General features: G+C 35.3%; 1 protein-coding gene and 1 long non-coding RNA gene across 5 annotated transcripts; one reads left to right on the top strand and one right to left on the bottom strand.

Annotated features, from left to right (window-relative positions):
* The first annotated feature begins 1,903 nt into the window (after positions 1-1,903).
* Positions 1,904-13,493, top strand: LOC113716958 (uncharacterized). Of its 4 annotated transcripts, none has more exons than XR_003454260.2 (4): positions 1,904-2,621; positions 4,478-4,973; positions 11,427-11,516; positions 13,270-13,493. XR_003454260.2 is itself a non-coding variant. In XM_027241524.2 (3 exons), the coding sequence occupies exons 1-3, from the start codon at positions 1,973-1,975 to the stop codon at positions 13,274-13,276; spliced, it is 1,152 nt and encodes a 383-aa protein (XP_027097325.1). In that variant the 5' UTR covers positions 1,906-1,972; the 3' UTR covers positions 13,277-13,493. The 4 variants fall into 4 exon arrangements, 2 of the variants coding, with proteins under 2 accessions (XP_027097326.1, XP_027097325.1); XR_011822909.1 differs by having other exon boundaries at positions 12,109-13,315; XM_027241524.2 differs by lacking the exon at positions 11,427-11,516 and having other exon boundaries at positions 1,906-2,621.
* A 1,459-nt stretch (positions 13,494-14,952) lies between these two features.
* Positions 14,953-18,890, bottom strand: LOC140016711 (uncharacterized). The gene is made up of 3 exons (XR_011822917.1): positions 18,669-18,890; positions 18,299-18,335; positions 14,953-17,959 (listed from the first exon to the last, which is right to left on the bottom strand). It is a non-coding gene; the product is annotated as an uncharacterized lncRNA (long non-coding RNA).
* Positions 18,891-20,640: the final 1,750 nt, after the last annotated feature.

Raw genomic sequence — 20,640 nt, 5'->3', positions numbered from 1 at the left:
TAATATTATGTATATTAATATAAATGTATAAATGTATTAATATATATAATACATAATATAAATGTATATTTAAATGTATAAGTGTATGTTATTAAAAATGTATAAATTATAAATGAATATTATATAAATGTATAAATTAATAAATTATAAATATATATTAATACTATGTAGAAATGTATTAATATAATTAATATAAATGTATACGTGTATTAATATTATGTATAAATATAAAATTAATATTATGTATATTAATATAAATGTATAAATGTATTATATTATATATTATACATAATATAAATGTATATTATAAATATACATAAATATTTATATATTATGTATAAGGGCAAATTATCTGATTGGCCCTTTAACTCTTTGTCCAGGTAAAATTAAGCCCCTCAACTATTTTTTGATGACTTTAAGCCCTTGAACCTGTAAAAGTGGAAAATCGTGGCCCTTTTACCCAATTTCTCCGGTTTTGCAACCGGAGGACCAATTCACACGCATGCAAGTGTGCTTCTTCAAAGGGCATTTTTGTCCGCCTGTTCTAAACAAAAAGGGCACAACTCCTTCCTCCTTCTTCTTCTTCTTTTCTTTCTTCTTTCTTCTTCCCGCTGCCTCTGTTTTGCTCTGTGCCGCCGCCCGTGCTCGCCGCCAGCTCCAAATCGATCTCGCGCTTCGCTCTCCCCACCACCAGCTCGACATCACTCCAGACGCCACCTCTGCCCCAGCTAAACTCTTCCGCCACCAGATCTGCTGCTCCCACGAACCCCCTGCATCTGCTGCTGCTCCTCTGCCGCTGACCAGTCGCGCGCCGCCATCTCACCAGCAACCCCAGTCGGCCGCGCCCCAGCCTCTGTGCCGCCGCCGCTCACTCCCAAAGCCACAGTTGCGAGCCCCCTCTCCCTTCGCGCGAGCAGCCCGCCGCTATTTCGCTCGACTAAGTCCATCGCGCGCCCCCATCGCACGCCATTAGAACAGGCGGACAAAAATGCCCTTTGAAGAAGCACACTTGCATGCGTGTGAATTGGTCCTCCGGTTGCAAAACCGGAGAAATTGGGTAAAAGGGCCACGATTTTCCACTTTTACAGGTTCAAGGGCTTAAAGTCATCAAAAAATAGTTGAGGGGTTTAATTTTACCTGGACAAAGAGTTAAAGGGCCAATCAGATAATTTGCCCTATGTATAAATGTACATTTATATAAATGTATAATATATTATACATTATATTATATATAATTTATATAACATATAATATTTATGTAAATATATTATAAATATATAAAAATATATTATAAATAAAATAAAATATTTATAATATGTATGTATAAATATATAATATTAGAAATGTATAATATATATAATATACATTATTATTAATATAATTTATGTATAATATACATAATTGAAATATACATATTAATATATATTAATATATATTATAAAACAAAATTGAATAAATATATTTATAAATTTATATATAAATAAATGTATTTATATAAATATATAATATTTATTTCAATTGATATAATATATATAATATTATACATAATTGAAATAAATATAATTATATTAATATAATATATATATAATATACATAATTGAAATATACATATTAAAATACATAATTGAAATATACATATTAAAATACATAATTAAAATTACAAATTGAAATATACTTATTAAAATATACAAATTAAATATACATAATTGAAATATATTTGGAATTGTTTTTGATATATTGTTTGGATATGGTATTTTTAAAGTTATTTTTGAAATACATATTAACAGTTTTTAAAAAATAAGTGCAAAAACACTCAATCCAAACGCAGCTGTGTAATTAGATAGAAACGGTAGAAAGAGTTTTATCGTTTTATGACTTTATCCAGCTCTTTTGTTGGTCTTTATATATTACCACCCTTTTCACGATCGATTTGCTCTAGTATCTTCTCCTTTCATATCATTTCACCTCCACCATGGACGAAAAAGAAGCGCCACCTCAACCACCGCCGACCGCCTTTGCTCACCACCACTTCTCTCCTTCAACTACATGCATAAACTGCGGCGGGCCCACCGCCTACCCTACGCCACCGCCGCCTTCCTCCAACCTAACCTATATCCCCATCCGCTTCCCGGCCGTCAATCTTCCTACGAATCCAACCAACACCAAAGAAGCCATTATGCGAACTCCGGTGCCACAGTCCCAAAAAGTGGTCCCGCTTCAACCACCTTACAGCTTCCAAACCCCAGTCAAGATAATCTCCAGCCAGAACGACATCGTCCGGCTCCACTCCTCTCCTACTTTCGCCAACTTCCTCGGCTTCGTCGTTTCCCTTTCCGAATCCATCAAATCTCACAAGCTCTCTGATCCCTGCCACGTGTCTCCCGCCGTCTGCACGATCGTTGATGTGATCGAGAAGCTAATCGCGTTCGTCGATGAAATTCCTCCGGCACCCCAGTCTGCTCGCTACGGCAACGTGGCGTACCGGACGTGGCACGATCGCATGAGCTCTGATGCTGAGTCGTTTATGCTGCTGTTGCTTTCTCCCGATCTTCGTGACGCGGCTGTTGAATTAGTGCCCTATTTTACCGACAGCTTCGGCAATTCAAGCCGCATTGATTACGGTAATTATTCTGATTCAACTTTTTTTTTTTTTTAATTTGGGTGTAGTTTTACTTTTGTTTATCTTTTTTCCCCCCTAGTGAGTACAACGGTTGCTTTTTTTTTTTTTTTCCCTTTGGTCTTCTTTTTCTTTCTTTGTTTTTCGGTAGCCTAATGCACAATGGTTGGAAATTGTTGAATATTATTTGGAGTTTTGTTGGTATGGATGAGTAACTGATAAGTACATCATTTGAATGGCTTGAGTTGAACATGGCGCCAAAAGACAAATATTAAGAAAAGAAGGAGAGGCATGGAATGCTGTACTAGTTGGCATCTGTGGTAGTAAGACTGATTTCTTGTTTATAGAGTGACATGAATCAGTTGAGGAGGGATGACCACTTTTGTCCATTCATGGCATTACTTTTTTCAAGTTACTTGTGCTCATAAGGTATCAGAGTGTTCCAGTACCCATAAATTGCATATAGGATGTTGAAAGTTTTGCAAAATATTGGAGCCTTTAATTATATGAGTTCATTAGTGATTCATGCTGTTGAAACGACTACGCTATGAGATGATAGATCTAAGTGTCAGCATGGTTTTATGGTAGATTGTAGTTTGAGGAACATACTCATTTGTTATATAGACGTAAATATTGTCAAATGTCTTTTAGTTTACATAGGAAAAGCGATGTTTTATTTCCTAAAAATATACTTCATGCTATTTTAAGGAAAGCGAGTATAAAGAATATACATGAAGTTGTAGCTATTGAATTATGACTTCAGTAGTGGGATGGGTAATAGAGGATGAGTTGGAGAATACTTTTATGATTGGTAAGCTATCAACTGTAGTCGATGGTTGGAGTTTTACTCTTATTGAATCTTAGGAAGGTTGAATTTCCGTTGCACTAACAGATTCTTCATGTTATCATGAAATTCTTTTTTAATTTTTTAACATATTTTTATTAAATTCTTTTTGAATTTTATGTTCCTAAATTCATTTTTGAATTGGATGATGGTAGATGTTAAGTTGATTATTTGATGGTCAAGTCCATAGTCTGTCACTCATTACCTTACAGTACCTATTGGCTTGTTAGGTTGAAGGTAATTTCTATAAAACAGTTATTCTTCAAGGAGCAAAATGTTCGACAATCAGCAAGTACAAAACATACTAGAACTCTGAGTTGGATAGTTATGTAGCAAACACTAGAAGGTAGCATCAGAGAAGGTAGCACTGCACTTGATATCCTAGACCGACCACGTACCTGCGAAGGTTATTATTGTGCCTAGGGTGATAAATTAAAAGTTGACGGAAGATGGTGAATTGTTGCTGCATTTACCTATAATTAAGCTCTGACCCAAAGCAGCAAAGTGTCGAAGTTTGGTCAGAGGTAGACCAAGTACATTGTCTAGAGAGGCTGTTCCTTTTTATTTTTTTTTTCTTTTTGGTGTTGGTCAATTTGCTGTTTAGAAACCGTATGCACCATGTAGATATTGCCCAAGCAGTCCAGTATGCTACATTTGTCTGTGAAACTTGTTTTTCTTGTTTCATGTCGTTGTACCTACTTGCCATACCTGCTTGCTAAGACATTTTGAATGCTTTAGTCCTGATTCTTGGTTTAGTTCTTTGGCACAATTGGGCATCCTTTCTAACATATGACAAGACAAGGGACGATAAATGTCTTACCTTAATCCAAGCAGTGAAAATAACATAAAACTGGGATTTTGTTGATTTTGCAAGCAGCTGTGATTGTTGGCATTGCAGTTTTTCCCCTTAATTTGCCATTACCTATGTTCATATGCTTCTATTTGGGTTATTCATAAGTACGTTTGGTTGAAATGGCTTTCATTACTTTTTGCATCTTCCTTTTTTGTCGTGATAGGTACTGGTCATGAAACAAACTTTGCAGCATGGTTGTACTGCTTAGCGAGATTGCAAATAGTTAAGGAAGAAGATTATCAAGCACTAGTTTCCCGGGTTTTTGTGAAGTACTTGGAGTTGATGCGGAAGTTGCAGTTGACTTATTCTCTCGAGCCTGCAGGATCCCATGGAGTATGGGGGCTTGATGACTATCACTTTTTACCTTTCATATTTGGGTCTTCACAGTTGATTGACCACAAGTATATGAAGCCGAAATCAATTCATAATGAGGATATATTAGAGAATTTCGCAAGTGAATATTTGTACCTTTCATGTATTGTATTTATAAAGAAGGTTAAAAAGGGATTATTTGCTGAGCATTCACCAATGCTGGATGATATTAGTGGTGTGCCAAATTGGAAGAAGGTTAATAGTGGGCTCTTAAAGATGTATAAAGTGGAAGTTTTGCAGAAGGTTCCTATCATGCAACATTTTCTCTTTGGCTCCATTATCAAATGGTAAGCTTTCGGTTTTCATGTTTGCTTGGTGAGATTAGCCTAAACTGAATTTTGTGCTCATTGAACTGCTGAGCATTTTTATTCTGGTCAGAAATTGAGCACTATAGGTCCTTCCCCCCATTCAAGATGTTTTACTATGGGTACTGGTGGTGTAGCTCACATCTTAATTTCCTTCTACTCATTGTTCAGCAAGTTTGATTTTGTTTTTGGAGGATAAAATGGAAAGATTTTCTGACAATGAGCCGTTAATGTGCTTCGGGAAAATGTTCATTAGTTGTTAAATTTTGCATTTCAGTAAACTGCAAATCTCTTGTTCGTCAGATATATCTAACTTGAATAAAATTTTGGACCCATGAAGTGTGCCTTGTATCATTGGATACAAAAGAAATTAGATTCCTGAATAAGCTTTTTATTTTTGTGTTTTAATTTGGAATCTATATTATGCTTATTGGTTTGATGAATTTTTATGACTACCATGCGCTGGCTTTTTTTTGTCTGTTGAGAAATTGATTTCTTTTCCTGTTATAAAGATCTTTAGCATATGCTTACAAATGGGTAGGATCACCACTTTAATGCATGCTTTTTCTTCTTGAAAATTTTGGAGTTAAACATGTGCTACAAAGTTGAATGTCCCATTTTGACATAGTTGTTCTTGTTGGTACAATGATGTTGTTATCTATGTATGTATAGTTGGACGAGATTAACGGATATATCGCTAGGGTTCATGGAGGAGGGTATTAAAAAGAAAAAGGAATAACTGATATATTGTTAGCTCATGCTATTAAAGTATCTAATTCTTAACGAATGACTGGAGTGCTGGTCTGTTTAGATGGGTGTTTTTATAGAACTTGAACAGTAGATAGGTGTTTTAATGAAGTATCTCATGTGGTGTTTTAGGAGCGTTTTTTAGTGTGTTTTCGAGTGCTTTTGGAAGATCGCTGTATGCTTACTTCGCTGCCCCTCCGCCACCCACCTTCTCCCCAACCACTTACCTTTTTCTCCTCCCTTCTCCCTCCCCCTTCCTCAGCACCCCCCCCCTCCTCTTTAGCCTTCCCTTTTCCCCTACCATCTGCCCTTCCGTTCCTCCCTTCTCCCCTGCCACTTTTTTCCTCCTCATCCCCCTCTCCTGCCTTTCCCTCTCTTCTCCCCCATTGTTTAGGGCACAGAAAAGGGAAATTGGAGGTGTCGGGGGAAGGAGGGGGATGGTGGCACTGGGAGGGAGGGGAGATGGCGTGGTGGTGGGGCTGGATGGTGCTTGGTGGGGAATGGGGAACTGATGTGTTTGTGTTTTGGGTAACTTTTTTTACTTTTTTTTTGGGTGTTCTTAGGTGTGTGTTTGAGTGTTTTGGGGAGGGTTAATGTAGACATATGTTATGGCAAAACTAACAAAAAAAAGAGTTAATCCAAGAATCTGTTTTTCAAATTTTATATTGAAGATGGCCTAAATGGATTTTTTTAAAAAATAAAATCTAAACATCTGATAAACTTCTTGTCATAACAATCTTCACAATGAGCGGAAGATACCAAACTATAGCGGGTGTAGAGTGGTGTCTAAGATGTATTATTTTGCCTTTTATCGTAGCCTGCTAGATCATGAATGTAGGAAGAAAACGAAAGCAATTATATGCAGGTTTTGAGCCTTACACGTAATTTTGTTGCATACGATACCTCAAGTATTTAAGAATTGACCTCATGCTGGAGTTGCAACAAGGGTGATGCTACAAGCTTCTATTTTTTCTCCTTCTGCAAAGTGAGCTCTAAATTCTAACATATGAAAAGTAATAAGAGAATACAATTAAACTGATTATGTGGGACTCTTTTTCTCTCCTCTGAATCTCCCTGTGTCTTCACTCTTTGCCTTTAAATTTTTTATTGGGTTTAACCGAATTTTGATCTTGTCCAGCTTCTTATCCTTCCAATCTGGTAGAAGATCTTCAGGATGAAGTTTCTCGTTAATATTATATGATTAGGTTTATTCATGAAACGAGTCAGTTGCCCAAACGAAATGAGTCAAAATTTCATGGCAACTAACAGCACCTTAGGCAAAAGTTGTCTATTTGGTGTGTGCTCATGTGGGAAACCAAGAAATGCCAGTCCTTGATGCAGCTTTTGTTAGATCAGGTAATTGGAATTGAAGGCATATCCAATCAATAAACTCAAACCTTGCTCTTACTGCATAGAAAGCAGTGCTATTCTCAAGTCTCAGTCACTCCATTAGATATCTGAAAATTGGTGTCCAAAATTTGCTTAGGGATTGCAAAGCTTGCCTGGAAAATAATCAGGGAAGCTCTAGATATTTTCTAGTTCACCAGAAAATCTGGTCATTGCCACTTAAAAAACTTTTGGAAAGCTGTACAAAATGGCTTTCTTAAGTTGCCACAGAATCCGGTTATTGCCATCATGGGTGAAGAAATTTGCTGCATGCAGAGTTTGAGCGGAGAACTGCTTTAGCCTTTTATGTAAATTATTGTGTCTTTAATACTTGAAATAGATAGTCCAAAACTACTTTGTGCAAAAATGGAATGGAGGGCCCTGCAAGATCACATTATTCTTCTTCGTCTTAGGATGTGTTTCTCTGTTGGTCATCTTCAGAATGGCGAAGGACTGGGGAGATTATGGTGGTGGAAAGTTTTTTTTTGGGGGGTGGGGGGGGGGGAGTTAGCAGAAGTGGGGATTGCAATGGCTGTGCTTGATGGTGTTGTACTCTGAGGAGCTGCAAGGTTGGGAAAAGGGAAAAGTTAGATTGAGGGTGGCAGGGTTCAGGGTTTATCAGTGTTCATGATGATGGCATTTGGAGTTACAAAGCAGAAGTGCGTGGAGTACTAATTCTTATTCTATTTGGTTTTGGATAATTACACTGAAGGGAATCAAATACGTCTCTTCCCTTTGGTAGCCCTTAAAATGGTTCATGCAGTAAAACTTGAAGGACTAAATAGTTTCAAATGAAACTTAATGACTACCTTAAACAATTGCAGATAGTTCAAGAAGTACTTATGGCAATTTTCGCGAAATCTCTAATCCTTATGGACTTTTGATGAATGTTGCACTTGAACATGATGATTTGCACTTGTTTGGCATTATAGTTTTCTTTGTTTCATACAGCTACATCAAGTTTTCATCCATTTATGTGTGTGTCTCTTGTTTTTCTTTTCTAAAACCAGAGAATCAAAATAGACTCTGAACTGTTGTTTACAAAGCTAAGGATATTAGTACTTACTGTACATGTTAGTGTTTCTTGGAGATTTTGATGCAACTGTCTATAGTTACGATTATTTGATACTCTTTTTATGCTTGTATCTAATGGGGATGACATCAAAATATATCTTAAATTGCATGTTGGATTGCCAAGTCATTGTATACATCTTTTGATAAATTTGTGACTGTTCACATTATGATCCTTCCCATGGAAGTATAGAAAAATCAGCAGAGTTCTCCATTTTGGAATTGTCTTGATTTTGTCTATTATACCACGTGCTTTTCCTGTATGAGAATTATTTTGTGAAACTGATGCCTGCATGCCTGGATATGGTAGTACAGATAATTCATTTAGAGATAGTGATGCACACCGAGCAAGCTAAAGGTATGCTGGTTTAACTTAATTTTCTTGGTCGTAATGACTAAAGAATGCCTAATAAATTAGGGCAGCAAGCTTAAGAATATGGAAAATAGGAAGACAAGTGGAAAGAAAAATTATAATTTCTAGAAAAGTATTGGTTTAGATTCACCTCCTTTTTATTGTTGCAACAAAAATTAGCATACCGTTCAGAAGATGCACTAACATCAGATTAGAACATGTTATTATCTCTTCGATATTCAACATGCCAATAATACTAGTTTAATGCAAGCTTTTGTACAGCAAGTAGGATTTTGAGGCCCATCTGGCCAAGAGGTAATGTAGACTAATTAGGTCAGACAATTTATGAGACAATGTAACTTAAAGGTGAAGTAGACATCGGTGGTAGGTTTCATAGGGAATTGAGTTATATTACTTGGACATTTCTGTGCGTGTTGGGTCTTTCTTTTGTCTGAGAAGTGTAGATTTGAATTTTAAGTGTCTGATTTGGTATGGGTTAAGGCACATATTCTATAGCTCCAACAATGAATTCAAGAAACACAAATTCAGCTAAAATACTTTCATACCTTGGCAACAACTTATCAAAGTTCAGATGCAAATCCAGCCTCTCTCTCTCTCTCTCACACACACACATGTGTGTGTATAACCTTTTGTCAGGTGGGTCTTAACTAAGTTACAGATGATTCTATGCCATAAATAATTTGGTCTTCTGCAGTAAGTGGGTTCAATGTGGAGATGGCTTTATTTAAACATGTCTGTACTTGAAAAAGAGGTTAGAAGGAAAAGAACTGTGGGTTTACAAAACCTTCAAACTTTTGATGATTCCCAGGAAAATGTTTATAAAGGTACATGACAGTCAGCAACATAAACATGTCTGCCTCCCTCTGCTCCTCCTCGTCTCCTCAGTGGTCCACTGCTAATCAACTGCTGCCATCATAACTCCAGTTTGCCGAGAGGAAATAAGATTTTTGGCTCCCTTTTTGTGGACCCTCCCCCCTCTCACCTTTTCTCTTCCCATGCCATGAACCGTCTTTTCCATCACAGTAGAATCATTATCTTCTCCACTGTTACATCTATGTCCATGTAGAAGAATGCAGCTATGTCTTTTAGTAGAATGTCAGCATACCAATTATTTTGGACCACATCAGCTGCAAATTCCACACCCATGTATGGTTGTGTCGACGCAAGTGTGCAGGGGTTAAATGGCAGTTTGAATTGTCGTATAGTCTCATATTTTTTTGTTCTTTCGGAAAAAGCATTAAGCATGACATAAACCTTCTCCTAGTAATTGTATGCTAGAGATTGTTCTTAAGGTTTTGCAGCAATGGTTAGATGTGGTTCTAATTGTTGGTTCACATTCCCTAGGATATTCTTCAGTATGGCAATTATGGTCATTTATTGATCTACAGTGAAAAATACGGTGTCCAGCTCCATAAATAGTATTTTGCTTTCTTATGAAAGTAGTTCATCCACATTTTATGTCGTAAATATCAAATATTATATCTCTTAGCATTTCCTATATAGTAAAAATTATTCTACTAGATCATTTTGTAAAAAGTATTCTCCATAAATAGTAAAAATTATTCAACTAGATCATTATCTCTGAGCATTTCCTATAGGTTGTCCAGCTTCATCAGTAGTATTTTGCTTACTTATGAAAGCAGTTCATCCACATTTTGTGTCATAAATATCAAATATTATATACTTTGCATTTCCTATATTGGTAAAAATTATTCTACTAGATCATTTTATTCTCCTCATTAATCTAGATACTTATATATTGCTCTTTTCTGCATCAAATTGAAATAGAGCAAATAGGATACTCCTTTTATTTGAAGTTGTTAGATACCTACAACAAGATTGGCTAAATAGTATCTCTCCCAGAAAAGCACTACTCAGGGTTGCCCCTTTTGTTTAAACTAGTCACCTACTTATGCTGCCCATAGGGGACCATGTGGGCGCCATGAGTACTGTTCATAAGAGCAACTCAGCGTTTTTATATGATAGGATTCCTTTTTCTCAATTTGAAAGTTATCACTTAGTTTCATGACTAAGTAATCATGGCTACTAGTGAAAGGAGGCAGCAGAGTAATGGTATAGTAAGCATAGGCTATATATATGATCGACTAGAGATGCATATTAAAAAGAGTTGTCATGGAGAACTGGAACCCTATAGTGAGAGGAAGCTACCGCTATTAAGATAGATATTCATAAGAGCAATTGAAATTCTTTGGACGTAGCTGAAAGGTACTCCGGAGGAAAATCATGATAAGCCCTGCTTTGTAGTTCAACTATTTGGAGTTCTCTTCCAATCTATCATGTATTATACAGATGACATTAATGCCTTACATTTGAATCTGTGTAGCCATTGTATTGGTACTCTTCAAATGGTAGTTGCACCTATTTTTTGACAAAATTATAGAAATGACTGCAGAAGATGAAAATAAGTTTGTCTGGCATAAGGTTTGATTATTTTGATTTTAACTTGTTTCTGGGCAATTTAAGGGTTAAAGGGTGTTGAAAGATCTCCTAGAATTTATAGTTCAGTTCTTGAAGAATCTATTCTTTCTCAGAACATGCACATTTACCAAGTAGTGAAGTCCATTTTGCTGGTATAACTTCTGGAATTGGACATTTGTGAAGATTTAATGTGGATAAGTTTCATACAACATGAATTGACAAAGAGGCTAGATCAAACATTATGTATACACTCCTTCCAAAGAGTTGTCTGATGTCCTTGGGGTTGGGTAACTGTTAAAGCATCTACAGCAAGTTTTTGTTACTTCAATGGAAACAACACACATGAAAATCTGTGGGATAGCATGGTGACTGCAGTTGTGAATTGAGATTCTTGTTACATTATGTGGGGATTTTTACAGGAAATGAGAGTTGGCATGAGAAGTCCTGGAAAAAATTTTTTGGTTGTGGAAAGCCAATAAAAATCAAAGATGAGTTTTCTTCAACCCAAGGTGAGTTGCTCTTGTTCGCTGCAACTCCTCTACCATGCAACTCAGCTCTGGTTTTCATGCCTTTCACTTACTGTTCATCAACATTCATTGCCTCCTCTTTCATGAAGAATTAGGCAAATAAATCCCCATTCCACCTAAAATTCGAGGAATTCGTTGAGAGTTGGAATGAATTTGTAGACCGGGTCGACTGATCCGTTTTAAATTTAAAATATTTCTATAGGGCTTGATTGGTTCCATCAATCTAGCTATATGTTGTGTATTATCAACGATTTCTACATAAGGCGGAAAGATGATATCTTGAGCAGTTACATAGCTAGGACCCCTAATACAAATAGATACGTCACAAGCTCCATATGGATTACATCTCAATACAATTTCTTTTTATTCTATCTTAGAGAATTAAAACTAGTTTTGAGAAAAAAGAATGAAGAGGATTAGCTTTCTAGACTAGATAGAAGGAAAAGAAAAGAAGTTTATTTATTATTCGTCGTCTATAAATATCCAAATTTTTATGCCTAAAACACCATAGATAGTTCGAACTGTATAGGAACAATAATCAATTTTAGCTCACTATTCAATTTTCTTTTCTTAGAAGCTGAAAAAACTCATTTGCCAGATGGGGCCGGTGTCTGAGCATTTGGAGATATCCTTTCCCTAGTCAAGTGTGGTATTTCCATATTATATCACTCCCTTTAAATCCATTATCTTCTATCACTTCTTTAATGCCTATGTCTGTCTCTATCCAATTTCAAAGAGCCTCTTAGGTTTCATTCTTGCCATATAATCATGGATGAATGCTTATCTTGACAACTTCTTACTGTAACTTTTCTGTAAGGTTATGCATTTCATTTTCAAAGGAGCCTCTTCTTACTTGTGTGTCTGTTATTATTTTTTGCATTTTTGATTGTGAGAAGGTGCATAACATGGCAATAAAAGGAGTTAGAGAGTATAGGGAATTTGTGCAATATCCACAAGGTGAACCACAGCATCTGCTAAACTTCATACTGCTTTGATAGAGGTTAATCAAGATATTGAACAAAGTGCTCCAAAAATCTCATTTTCCAACTGTTGTCATTCTTCATCTTGTTCCAAAGTGTGAGATACATAGTAGTGGTGAAATACCATCAGAAAGACTCCAACTTTAAAACATCAAAATGAACAAAGCAGTCCACTGAACAGGACTGATCATAAGGTACTAAGAAATAAAGTTGGTTTAAATTGGGTTCTTTCACTTCTTGTTCTTGCAGTTAATTGTGTACTTTTCGTCACTGATTCTTTGCAATGAAAGTTCTTAATCTCTTTTTAAAGTTACTTTGTCTCTTGTTGCCGTTTAGGTTTGGTTTGCAGTTATGCAGCTGCACGCCCCTTCAATCTTTGACTCGTAACTGCTCTTAGCATCTTTTGAGTTTTGATTAGTTTTTCTGTTATTGTCTGTTAGAAATTTCTCTCCTTGGTGGTTTGCCAAACTGGGTGTTCTACGGTTGTTTAGAAGCATAAGATCCTTTGCATCTGGATGTCTGCTATGCTTTTCTAGGTGCAAAAATATTCTTATTTAAGGAAAAACAAAATGATTTGTATGCAAGGCTTCGCCGTGTGTCTGTCTAACTTCATCACGTCTATCATTTGGCATTATACAGTTATTAGCCAATGACTAGTATGCCCGGGTGCAAGTATCAACCTTTTACAAAAGTTGTACTCAACGTATATTGGTGATATCACTTTCTTAAATCTATGTACTTTTTCTTTTCTGCAGGGAATGAGCCTGAGGCCTTTAACCTACAAACAGGATGGGAATGAAATTGGTGTAGTTGGAGTTCCAGGATAATTGATGTAGTAGTACTTGTATCCGCCACAAATTTTTATCGAGATAACATGTGTAATGATATTGTATCAGTAAATGGTTAAATAGAATTTCATCCGTTGCATTACAGAAAGTTGATGTTATCTTTTCCTCAATAATATGATTATTCCGAATTAGATCTAGAGTTTGCAGTTCTCTGTTAGATTATATTCTTGCTGTAGGTTACCGGTTTCTATAAGATATCATGCATGATGCTCTTAGGATAACAATTCGGGGAAAGTAGTTCGCGGAATAGCTTGTTTTCACCTTTTTTTGTTGGGTCCCCTTTAGACACCGGCTCTTTAAGCATTTGGTCGTTTTGGGATGAAGCTCGATTTTCTCTTTTCTGTGAATTGTATTTTTGTTGTAGTTCAAGTCCGCTTTGGTATGAAATAAGGATGCGGCAACAATTAAAAGTGTGGACTATCTACTTTTGCTGCAGAGTTGTACGAAATTCTTGGAAAGCTTTCTTAGTGGTCAACCATTACTGCCGCACTACTTTCCAGTTTCCACTGTCTCTATTTTGCAAGACTGCATATCGTCAACTTGCATCCAGAAGCTCCTATGCTTTGGGAAAGTACTAGGAGGGGATCACCAAATGTGCGGTGTGATGTTATAGAGGTAGAATGCATAGCATAGAGCCCATTGTAGGTGTATTTTTTTAAAATAAAATAGATAAATTGATAATTAGGAGTAATGATTTAAATAAGTATACCACATTAGCCAAGTATTTTGAGTCAAGTCCAATTATATTAATAAAGAATATAGTTAAAAAACTTCTACGAATTATTGCGAGTTGTATGCATAATTGGATACTATGTGTTTACAAAGTATGGTTCAAGATTGTATTTCTCAATCTCTTCCCAATGTTGAGTATTGTTTAGGAGTTTATTTGTTCTCCTCTTTACAGTGCTTATTCAAATAATCTCTTGCTCCATGTTTTTATACGGCATAAGAGGTAATGTAATTTTATGTTTAAGCCATATGAACTTTATGTATCATTAAGTATATAATTTGGACAGAGTAATAAAGAACTGCTCTGATTGAACTAAAAGGAATATTATACTACAGTATAAATTGAATTAGAATTGATCGATCAGGAAACAAATAAATACTACTTTCTCCACTATAATATGCAATTTGCAGGTGGCTGTGCTTGATATATGCATGTAATGGTGATAACGTTCTCTATTGTCATGGCCTTGTATGTGCCAAAATCAACTGTAAATTAAGCTCTTGTATGTTGAAACCAAACCTTCTCATTCGCCAAAATTAAGGATGACACCATGTAAAAATAGGAACGAAATTTGTGATAAGTTTTGAAGCCAAAAACTTGAGATTTGAGAAACAAAAATGAAAGAACTAACACTCCAATGGGAAGCAAATACGAAAAAGGAATTATTGATTAAGTGAAGAGGCCAATCAATCTCACAATTATTGACCACTATACCAGGGAAAGATAAATGATTCTCCCTCCGTCCCATATATTTAGTCATGTTTGAGAATATGTGTTTTTTATGCATAGTACACTCCACAAAAAAGTTTTTTCTTTTGTTTTACTTTTACCCTTAATCATGTACTAGTCAAAGTAAAAAGTAGAAAACAATCCCATCATATTTGTTTTTATGCATCATTAATAAAGGGTATAAGGAAAATTTCAGAGTATAAAGTAGTTAGAAATGTCAAACATTTTGGAACAGCAAAAAAAGGAAAGTATTACATTTTCATTGAGACCGAGGGAGTAGCAAATAGCAAAATGGTTCATATCCATGCTATTCATGGTTGGAAAACCATACCTTGCTTCTTGATAAGAATTCATGAGAAAGGCCATGTAGTAGCCAACCAACTCAAGCAGTTCATCAGCTTTCTCACTCTTCATCTTAAAATTTTAAAAGCAAATTCAGTCAGTAAGTACCATATGATTAGTATCAACAAGTGATTATTTAAAACACGATGAGTGAAAGAAATGCAAAGGGATTTAGAAATTTGAGGAATGAAAGCAACTGATAATAAGAGGGTTCAACACACGTAGTCCTCAACCAAAAGAGGGTTGAATTTAGGTAAGACTTGCTATTCATGAAGAATGATAATAATACCTAGACATTATTTGAAAACAAGCACAATCAAGTCATCCATGTAGTTTCCATCATTCAATAGAAAGCAATGAGGGGATAGGGAAGACTTGAAATTCAAGAAAAAAATCAGATTAATAGGAATACCTAAAACCAAGAAAAGATGTAAACCACCGACCAACTTGATATTAACTATTTAAACAGTTAATGAAATAGCAAGCTAAAGTTCCCATGGATTACATCATCTTCATCAAGAAAAAGCATACATCATTACATGCAATCTTGGACCAATCAGTAAAGTCAAGATCAACCAAAAGCTTTTAATGCATAACTTACTAATACAATTCCACAAGGCTTCCACAAATATAGGCTTCCACAAATATGCCTTTTTGAAATAGAAAATAGGGCTAAAATATAACAATTCTTAGATCCCGATTAAATTGGGGAATTTGTATTATAGGTCCAATTAAAAACAAAATTAAAATTTTTCTTGATCAAATAAATTGGGGAATTTGTATGAGTTAAGTTTCTTTAGAAAAAGTAACAAGTAACCGAGGATAGCATAAGATGCATAAGGTAATAAGTACCTGTTTAAGTTAAATTCTAAACTACATCAATTCAAAAGAAAACCTTGACTTGCGCTCCAAATCCAAAGCAAGCTGGAGGGCCTTGTAAAGGGTTTGACTTGGCATACAGACTGCAATATCCTTCAATTTTAGTTTGTAAAGAATCATGTTGATCATCTTCTAGTAGCTCAAAGACAATAGCGCGAGGCTAATTGTGATATTTCCATCACCACATACCTTGACTAATTTGCTCACGATAAGGTAAGGTGTCAGTTTAGATTCTTTATCCACTTTTTACCCTAACATCCATAAATAGCCTCCAATGACTTACCCAAAATCCATCAAGAGTTGTACAAAGAATAAAATGCTAAAATAAATTTGAAAAAAAAAAAAGAAGAAAAGAGAGCACAAAAACATTGAAACAATAGTTCCTACACATACCTTGAAGGCTCAATGAAGAAAACTAATCTCTTTATTTCTTTCTTCCTATATCTAACAACAATGTAGAGTAAACAAGCGTCGACTAGATGAACAGAATTAAAACAACCACATGGTAATAACATGAGAATGATTCAGAGAAAATTATTGAACTTAATCTCCATATTCTTTGACATTATTAGAAGTTGCTAATGAAATATACAACCCCACTATGTTTTCTTTGCTTTTTTGGCTTTAAAATAAAAGTTTGTATCTACATGAAGCAAGATGATATAGAGATTAATGTCACAAGTTTTCCTTTCCTTTTTGAGTAAGACTCTTTTAACTTCACAGTCCTTTCAAGAATTCAATGTTTCATATAATGATTCATAGACCTTACATGGTTTCAAATTTAACTACTTCAACTATTAACCGCCAAGATTTTAAGCCAAACATTGAATAAGTTATGTAGATAGCATGCCTAGCAAAGCAAACATGACATTCTAGCCATTAATCAAAAAATATTGATCCAAATCCAAAAAAAAAGCCCCAAGATGGAATTCCACTCACTTGAGCTATAAAAAGTTGTCTAATAAGTGTAATAGCTGGCTGCAAAAAAATGGCAAAATCATTACCAACTAACTAAAACAGTTTAATAAAAATAGTCATTCTATACCCTCTTACTTTGAATTTCTTACCTATAAAGAGTTGTTAACAATATCAACTGGAAAACAAAACTTTCTAAGAACATGTAAAAAAAAGAAATTAAACCATTTCATCTAAGGAAATAATCACAAGTTCCAATGCAAAACAATGAAAAGTATAGAATATTGGATCTCAAGTCAGGATCATTATTCAGCGGAGCTGCTTACAAAGACCTAACAACTTCTTAATCATGACTTCACTAGAATTTTAGGGAATACTTCAACAAGAGGCAGACATTTCTCTCCATAGTCCATTTCTTGAACACCTATGAAATAGGAGTAAAGATACTAGAAAATTACAGTTGACTTCTGGTAGAAAGAAAGAAAAAAAAATAGAAAAATAGAGACCCTAAAAGTGTTTACTTGAGCAAAGAATTTCAAATCATTCATACTTGATATCAAATCCCTATCCCTCAACATATGGAACTTATTAAAGAATAAAACAAAATTTAATCAAGAGAAAAAAGTATGCATAGAACAAGAGTGGAGAAGCTAGCAGTTCTCAAAGAGAAAGAAAGAAAGAAAGATAATAATAGAAGGGACTTTTCAGACAAAAGTATCGAGTAGGAGGGGATTGAGCTTGATTAGTCTTCTTAGCATTGAGCCAAACCCCTCCATTGCAGACACAGAAATTTAAGGAAAGTCCTCTAGTTTTGTAACTCCCAATATTTTAACTCACCAGCAAAGAGGAAAACAATAGGTTTTTGCACAAAAAGAAGAATGGAGAGATTTTTTTTTACCCAAAGGATATAGGAGAGATGGCTTTGAGGTCTTTCTATCAAATTTTCTCATAAACAATTTGAGGAGAAATAACTCCAGAGCACCTCTTCCCATTCATCAGATTCTGCATCAACCAATCCAACAATTCACCATTCATATAATTTTTTTGCTTTTTTACCACACAGACAAACGTATAAAAAAACCCTTGTTCCATTTTTCCACTTCACTAGATGTTAAGAAAAACAAAAAACTAAAACACAAGATATAAAAGACAAAAGAAAGAAACTTTTGGGAGCTAAGAAATAGAGATTACATGAACAAACATGCAAAATGCTTTATTTCTAATTCTTAAAAACCCAGGGAACCAAAAGGATTTGTGGGTAAAATAATTACTTTTGAGACTAATGTTTTCATTAAAACATCTCGAACCATAGAAGAATGTTGAAACCTCCATTAAAATTACCATTGCTTTCTTTTTAATCTTCATCATCTTCTTCCACCTAAAAATGGATAAGAAAATTCAAGCATCTCTCCACATCCAAATTAATCTAATAAAAAAAATATTGAAAAAGTTCAGCTAAATCCTTTAGAGAGAGAGAGAGAGAGAGAGAGAGAGAGAGAGAGAGAGAGAGGAAGCATAGAAGAAATAGTTTTCTAATACTTAGAAACAAGTGTATCAAGGCCGTACAAAGGGCACAAAGAAAGGGGAGAAAGTGATTTGTTGCTTTTAGCCACGGAAAGATTAGCAAAGAAAATGGCAGATAAATAGAAAGAATTAACCATGATTACTTAATGGAGGAGAGAGGGAAGGGGAGATGAAGAAGAAATATTACTAGCCCCCTTTCTGTCTTGAGCCCACCGTCCACCAAGTCCCTTCGCCAACTTTCTCAGAAGAAAAATAATGTGGACCTCTAATTGAGATCATAGTCTATTTCCTGTACAAACAAAAGCCATGAATTGAGGGGGACCTCTGGGACTGCCAAAGAAAGCATTTTGTCCGGGCGATAACACCAATACAAAGCGGTAATTGACCAAGCTTGAGCTTCCTAATTAGTAGCTACAATTTTTTCGCTGGCGAATTTATGCAGCAGTATTTCTTCGGCATTAACACAGCCACAACCACGTGCTCTCCTCATGATCAGGTGAACAACCACATTTCCTCCAATCAAATGGTGACACGTCAGCCACCAAACACAAATGTCTCGCACCTCCCTTTCATCCTTAGTTCATATGTGTTAAATAATAAAAAAAAATCAAATAAACAAAAAAACTGTGACACAAAAATACTTTCCTGAGGGACAAACGTACAAATAACAAAGAAAATCTTCTGTTAGTTGAGAAATTAAATTAGAAAACGAAATGAGAAGAAAACCTAGAAATATATTCTTTATTTAAAATGCCACTATAAGGCTTTGGTCGGCCTAGGTTCGATTTTTTGGTTTCATCATGTCTACCGGAAATCGTTGAGCATCAGCCATGTTGCATAGAAACATAGTGGAGTCAATAATAAACTAGTTCATACTCTCTCTCATAGAGAAATGGAGATATTCTATGGAATCAACAAACTCAATAAGACCAATACAAAATTCCAATTTTTGGATCCATGTAAACTTTCTTGCTTTCCAATTTTACCTAGCACATACAAATTAATAGTTTTGGTGTTTTATCAAACATTTGACTTCATATAAATATCATTGCATCATTACGGGAATTTAGAACCAAAAAAGGGAAGAAAAAAGTAATCCTACATATGAAGATGCAAAAATCTAGAGATCCATATAATACTCTTTTTTTTTTCGGAGACGACAACAGTTGTATAACCTAATCTATTCTATACTAAGAGGGAGGGGGCGGACCTAAAGAGGCCCAGGGATAACTCAGAGGGGACTGAACCACCACCGGACCAAACGGGTGCACAACACACCCGCCTGGATTTTTTTGAAGCAAACCACTTAAATGTGGCATTTTGGTGGGAGGCAAGGTTTCGCGGATCTAAGGAGGCCAAGAGATAACCGAGAGGGGATTGAACCACCACCGGATCAAACGGGTGCACAACACACTCGTTTGGATTTTTTTGAAGCAAACCACTTAAATATGGCATTTTGGTGGGAGGCAAGAGTTGACCCCACCAAGCTAGGTGGTGGCCACTAGCCCAAATGGCTATATGACATTTGTAGACACCAAAATTTCAATTTTATTTAATTCAATTTTAGCTTTATTTTTTATTATTTATTCTTGTTTTTTGTTATTTCATTTTAGTTGACTAAGTTCGCCAAGATGTTGGCTAGTCTTTATTTTATTTATTTTAGTAAATTAGGTTCATCAATTTTCTTTTTTAAAACATTTTTGCATTAAATTCAGAAAAAGAAAATTTTTACAAAAATTCCAATCTTTTTTATCTTTTCAATTTTTTGAAATAAAATAAAATGAATTTTTGCAAGGTAAAAAATAAAAAAAAAGAATGTAACATTTGTTATTTATCCTAAATTTGTTTTTGTTGATCTTGATCCCTATCTTTTGATGTTTACAAAACAAATGGATGATACTAATATTTCTTCAAGATATATTTTCAGTTATGAAATTATTTGATTCCATGAACAAGTGCAATTGGAAGAAGACAAAGTATGCTGAAGCTGAAGCTGTCGGACGCTCAAAAAGACTGCATCGGACGTCCGACAACCATTGAGTATCTTCGGACGCAGAAAACCAGCCTATCGGATGTCCGAAAGAATTGAAGAAAATTTCTCAAACTCACTGCCTGCTGTCGGACGCATAAAACAGTGCTATCGGACGTCCGACACTACC

This window comes from Coffea arabica, chromosome 11c (genome assembly GCF_036785885.1).
Source record: "Coffea arabica cultivar ET-39 chromosome 11c, Coffea Arabica ET-39 HiFi, whole genome shotgun sequence".
Lineage (NCBI taxonomy): Eukaryota > Viridiplantae > Streptophyta > Magnoliopsida > Gentianales > Rubiaceae > Coffea > Coffea arabica.
Note: the sequence above shows the minus strand (reverse complement) of the source record. Positions and strands in the feature narration are given on the sequence as shown.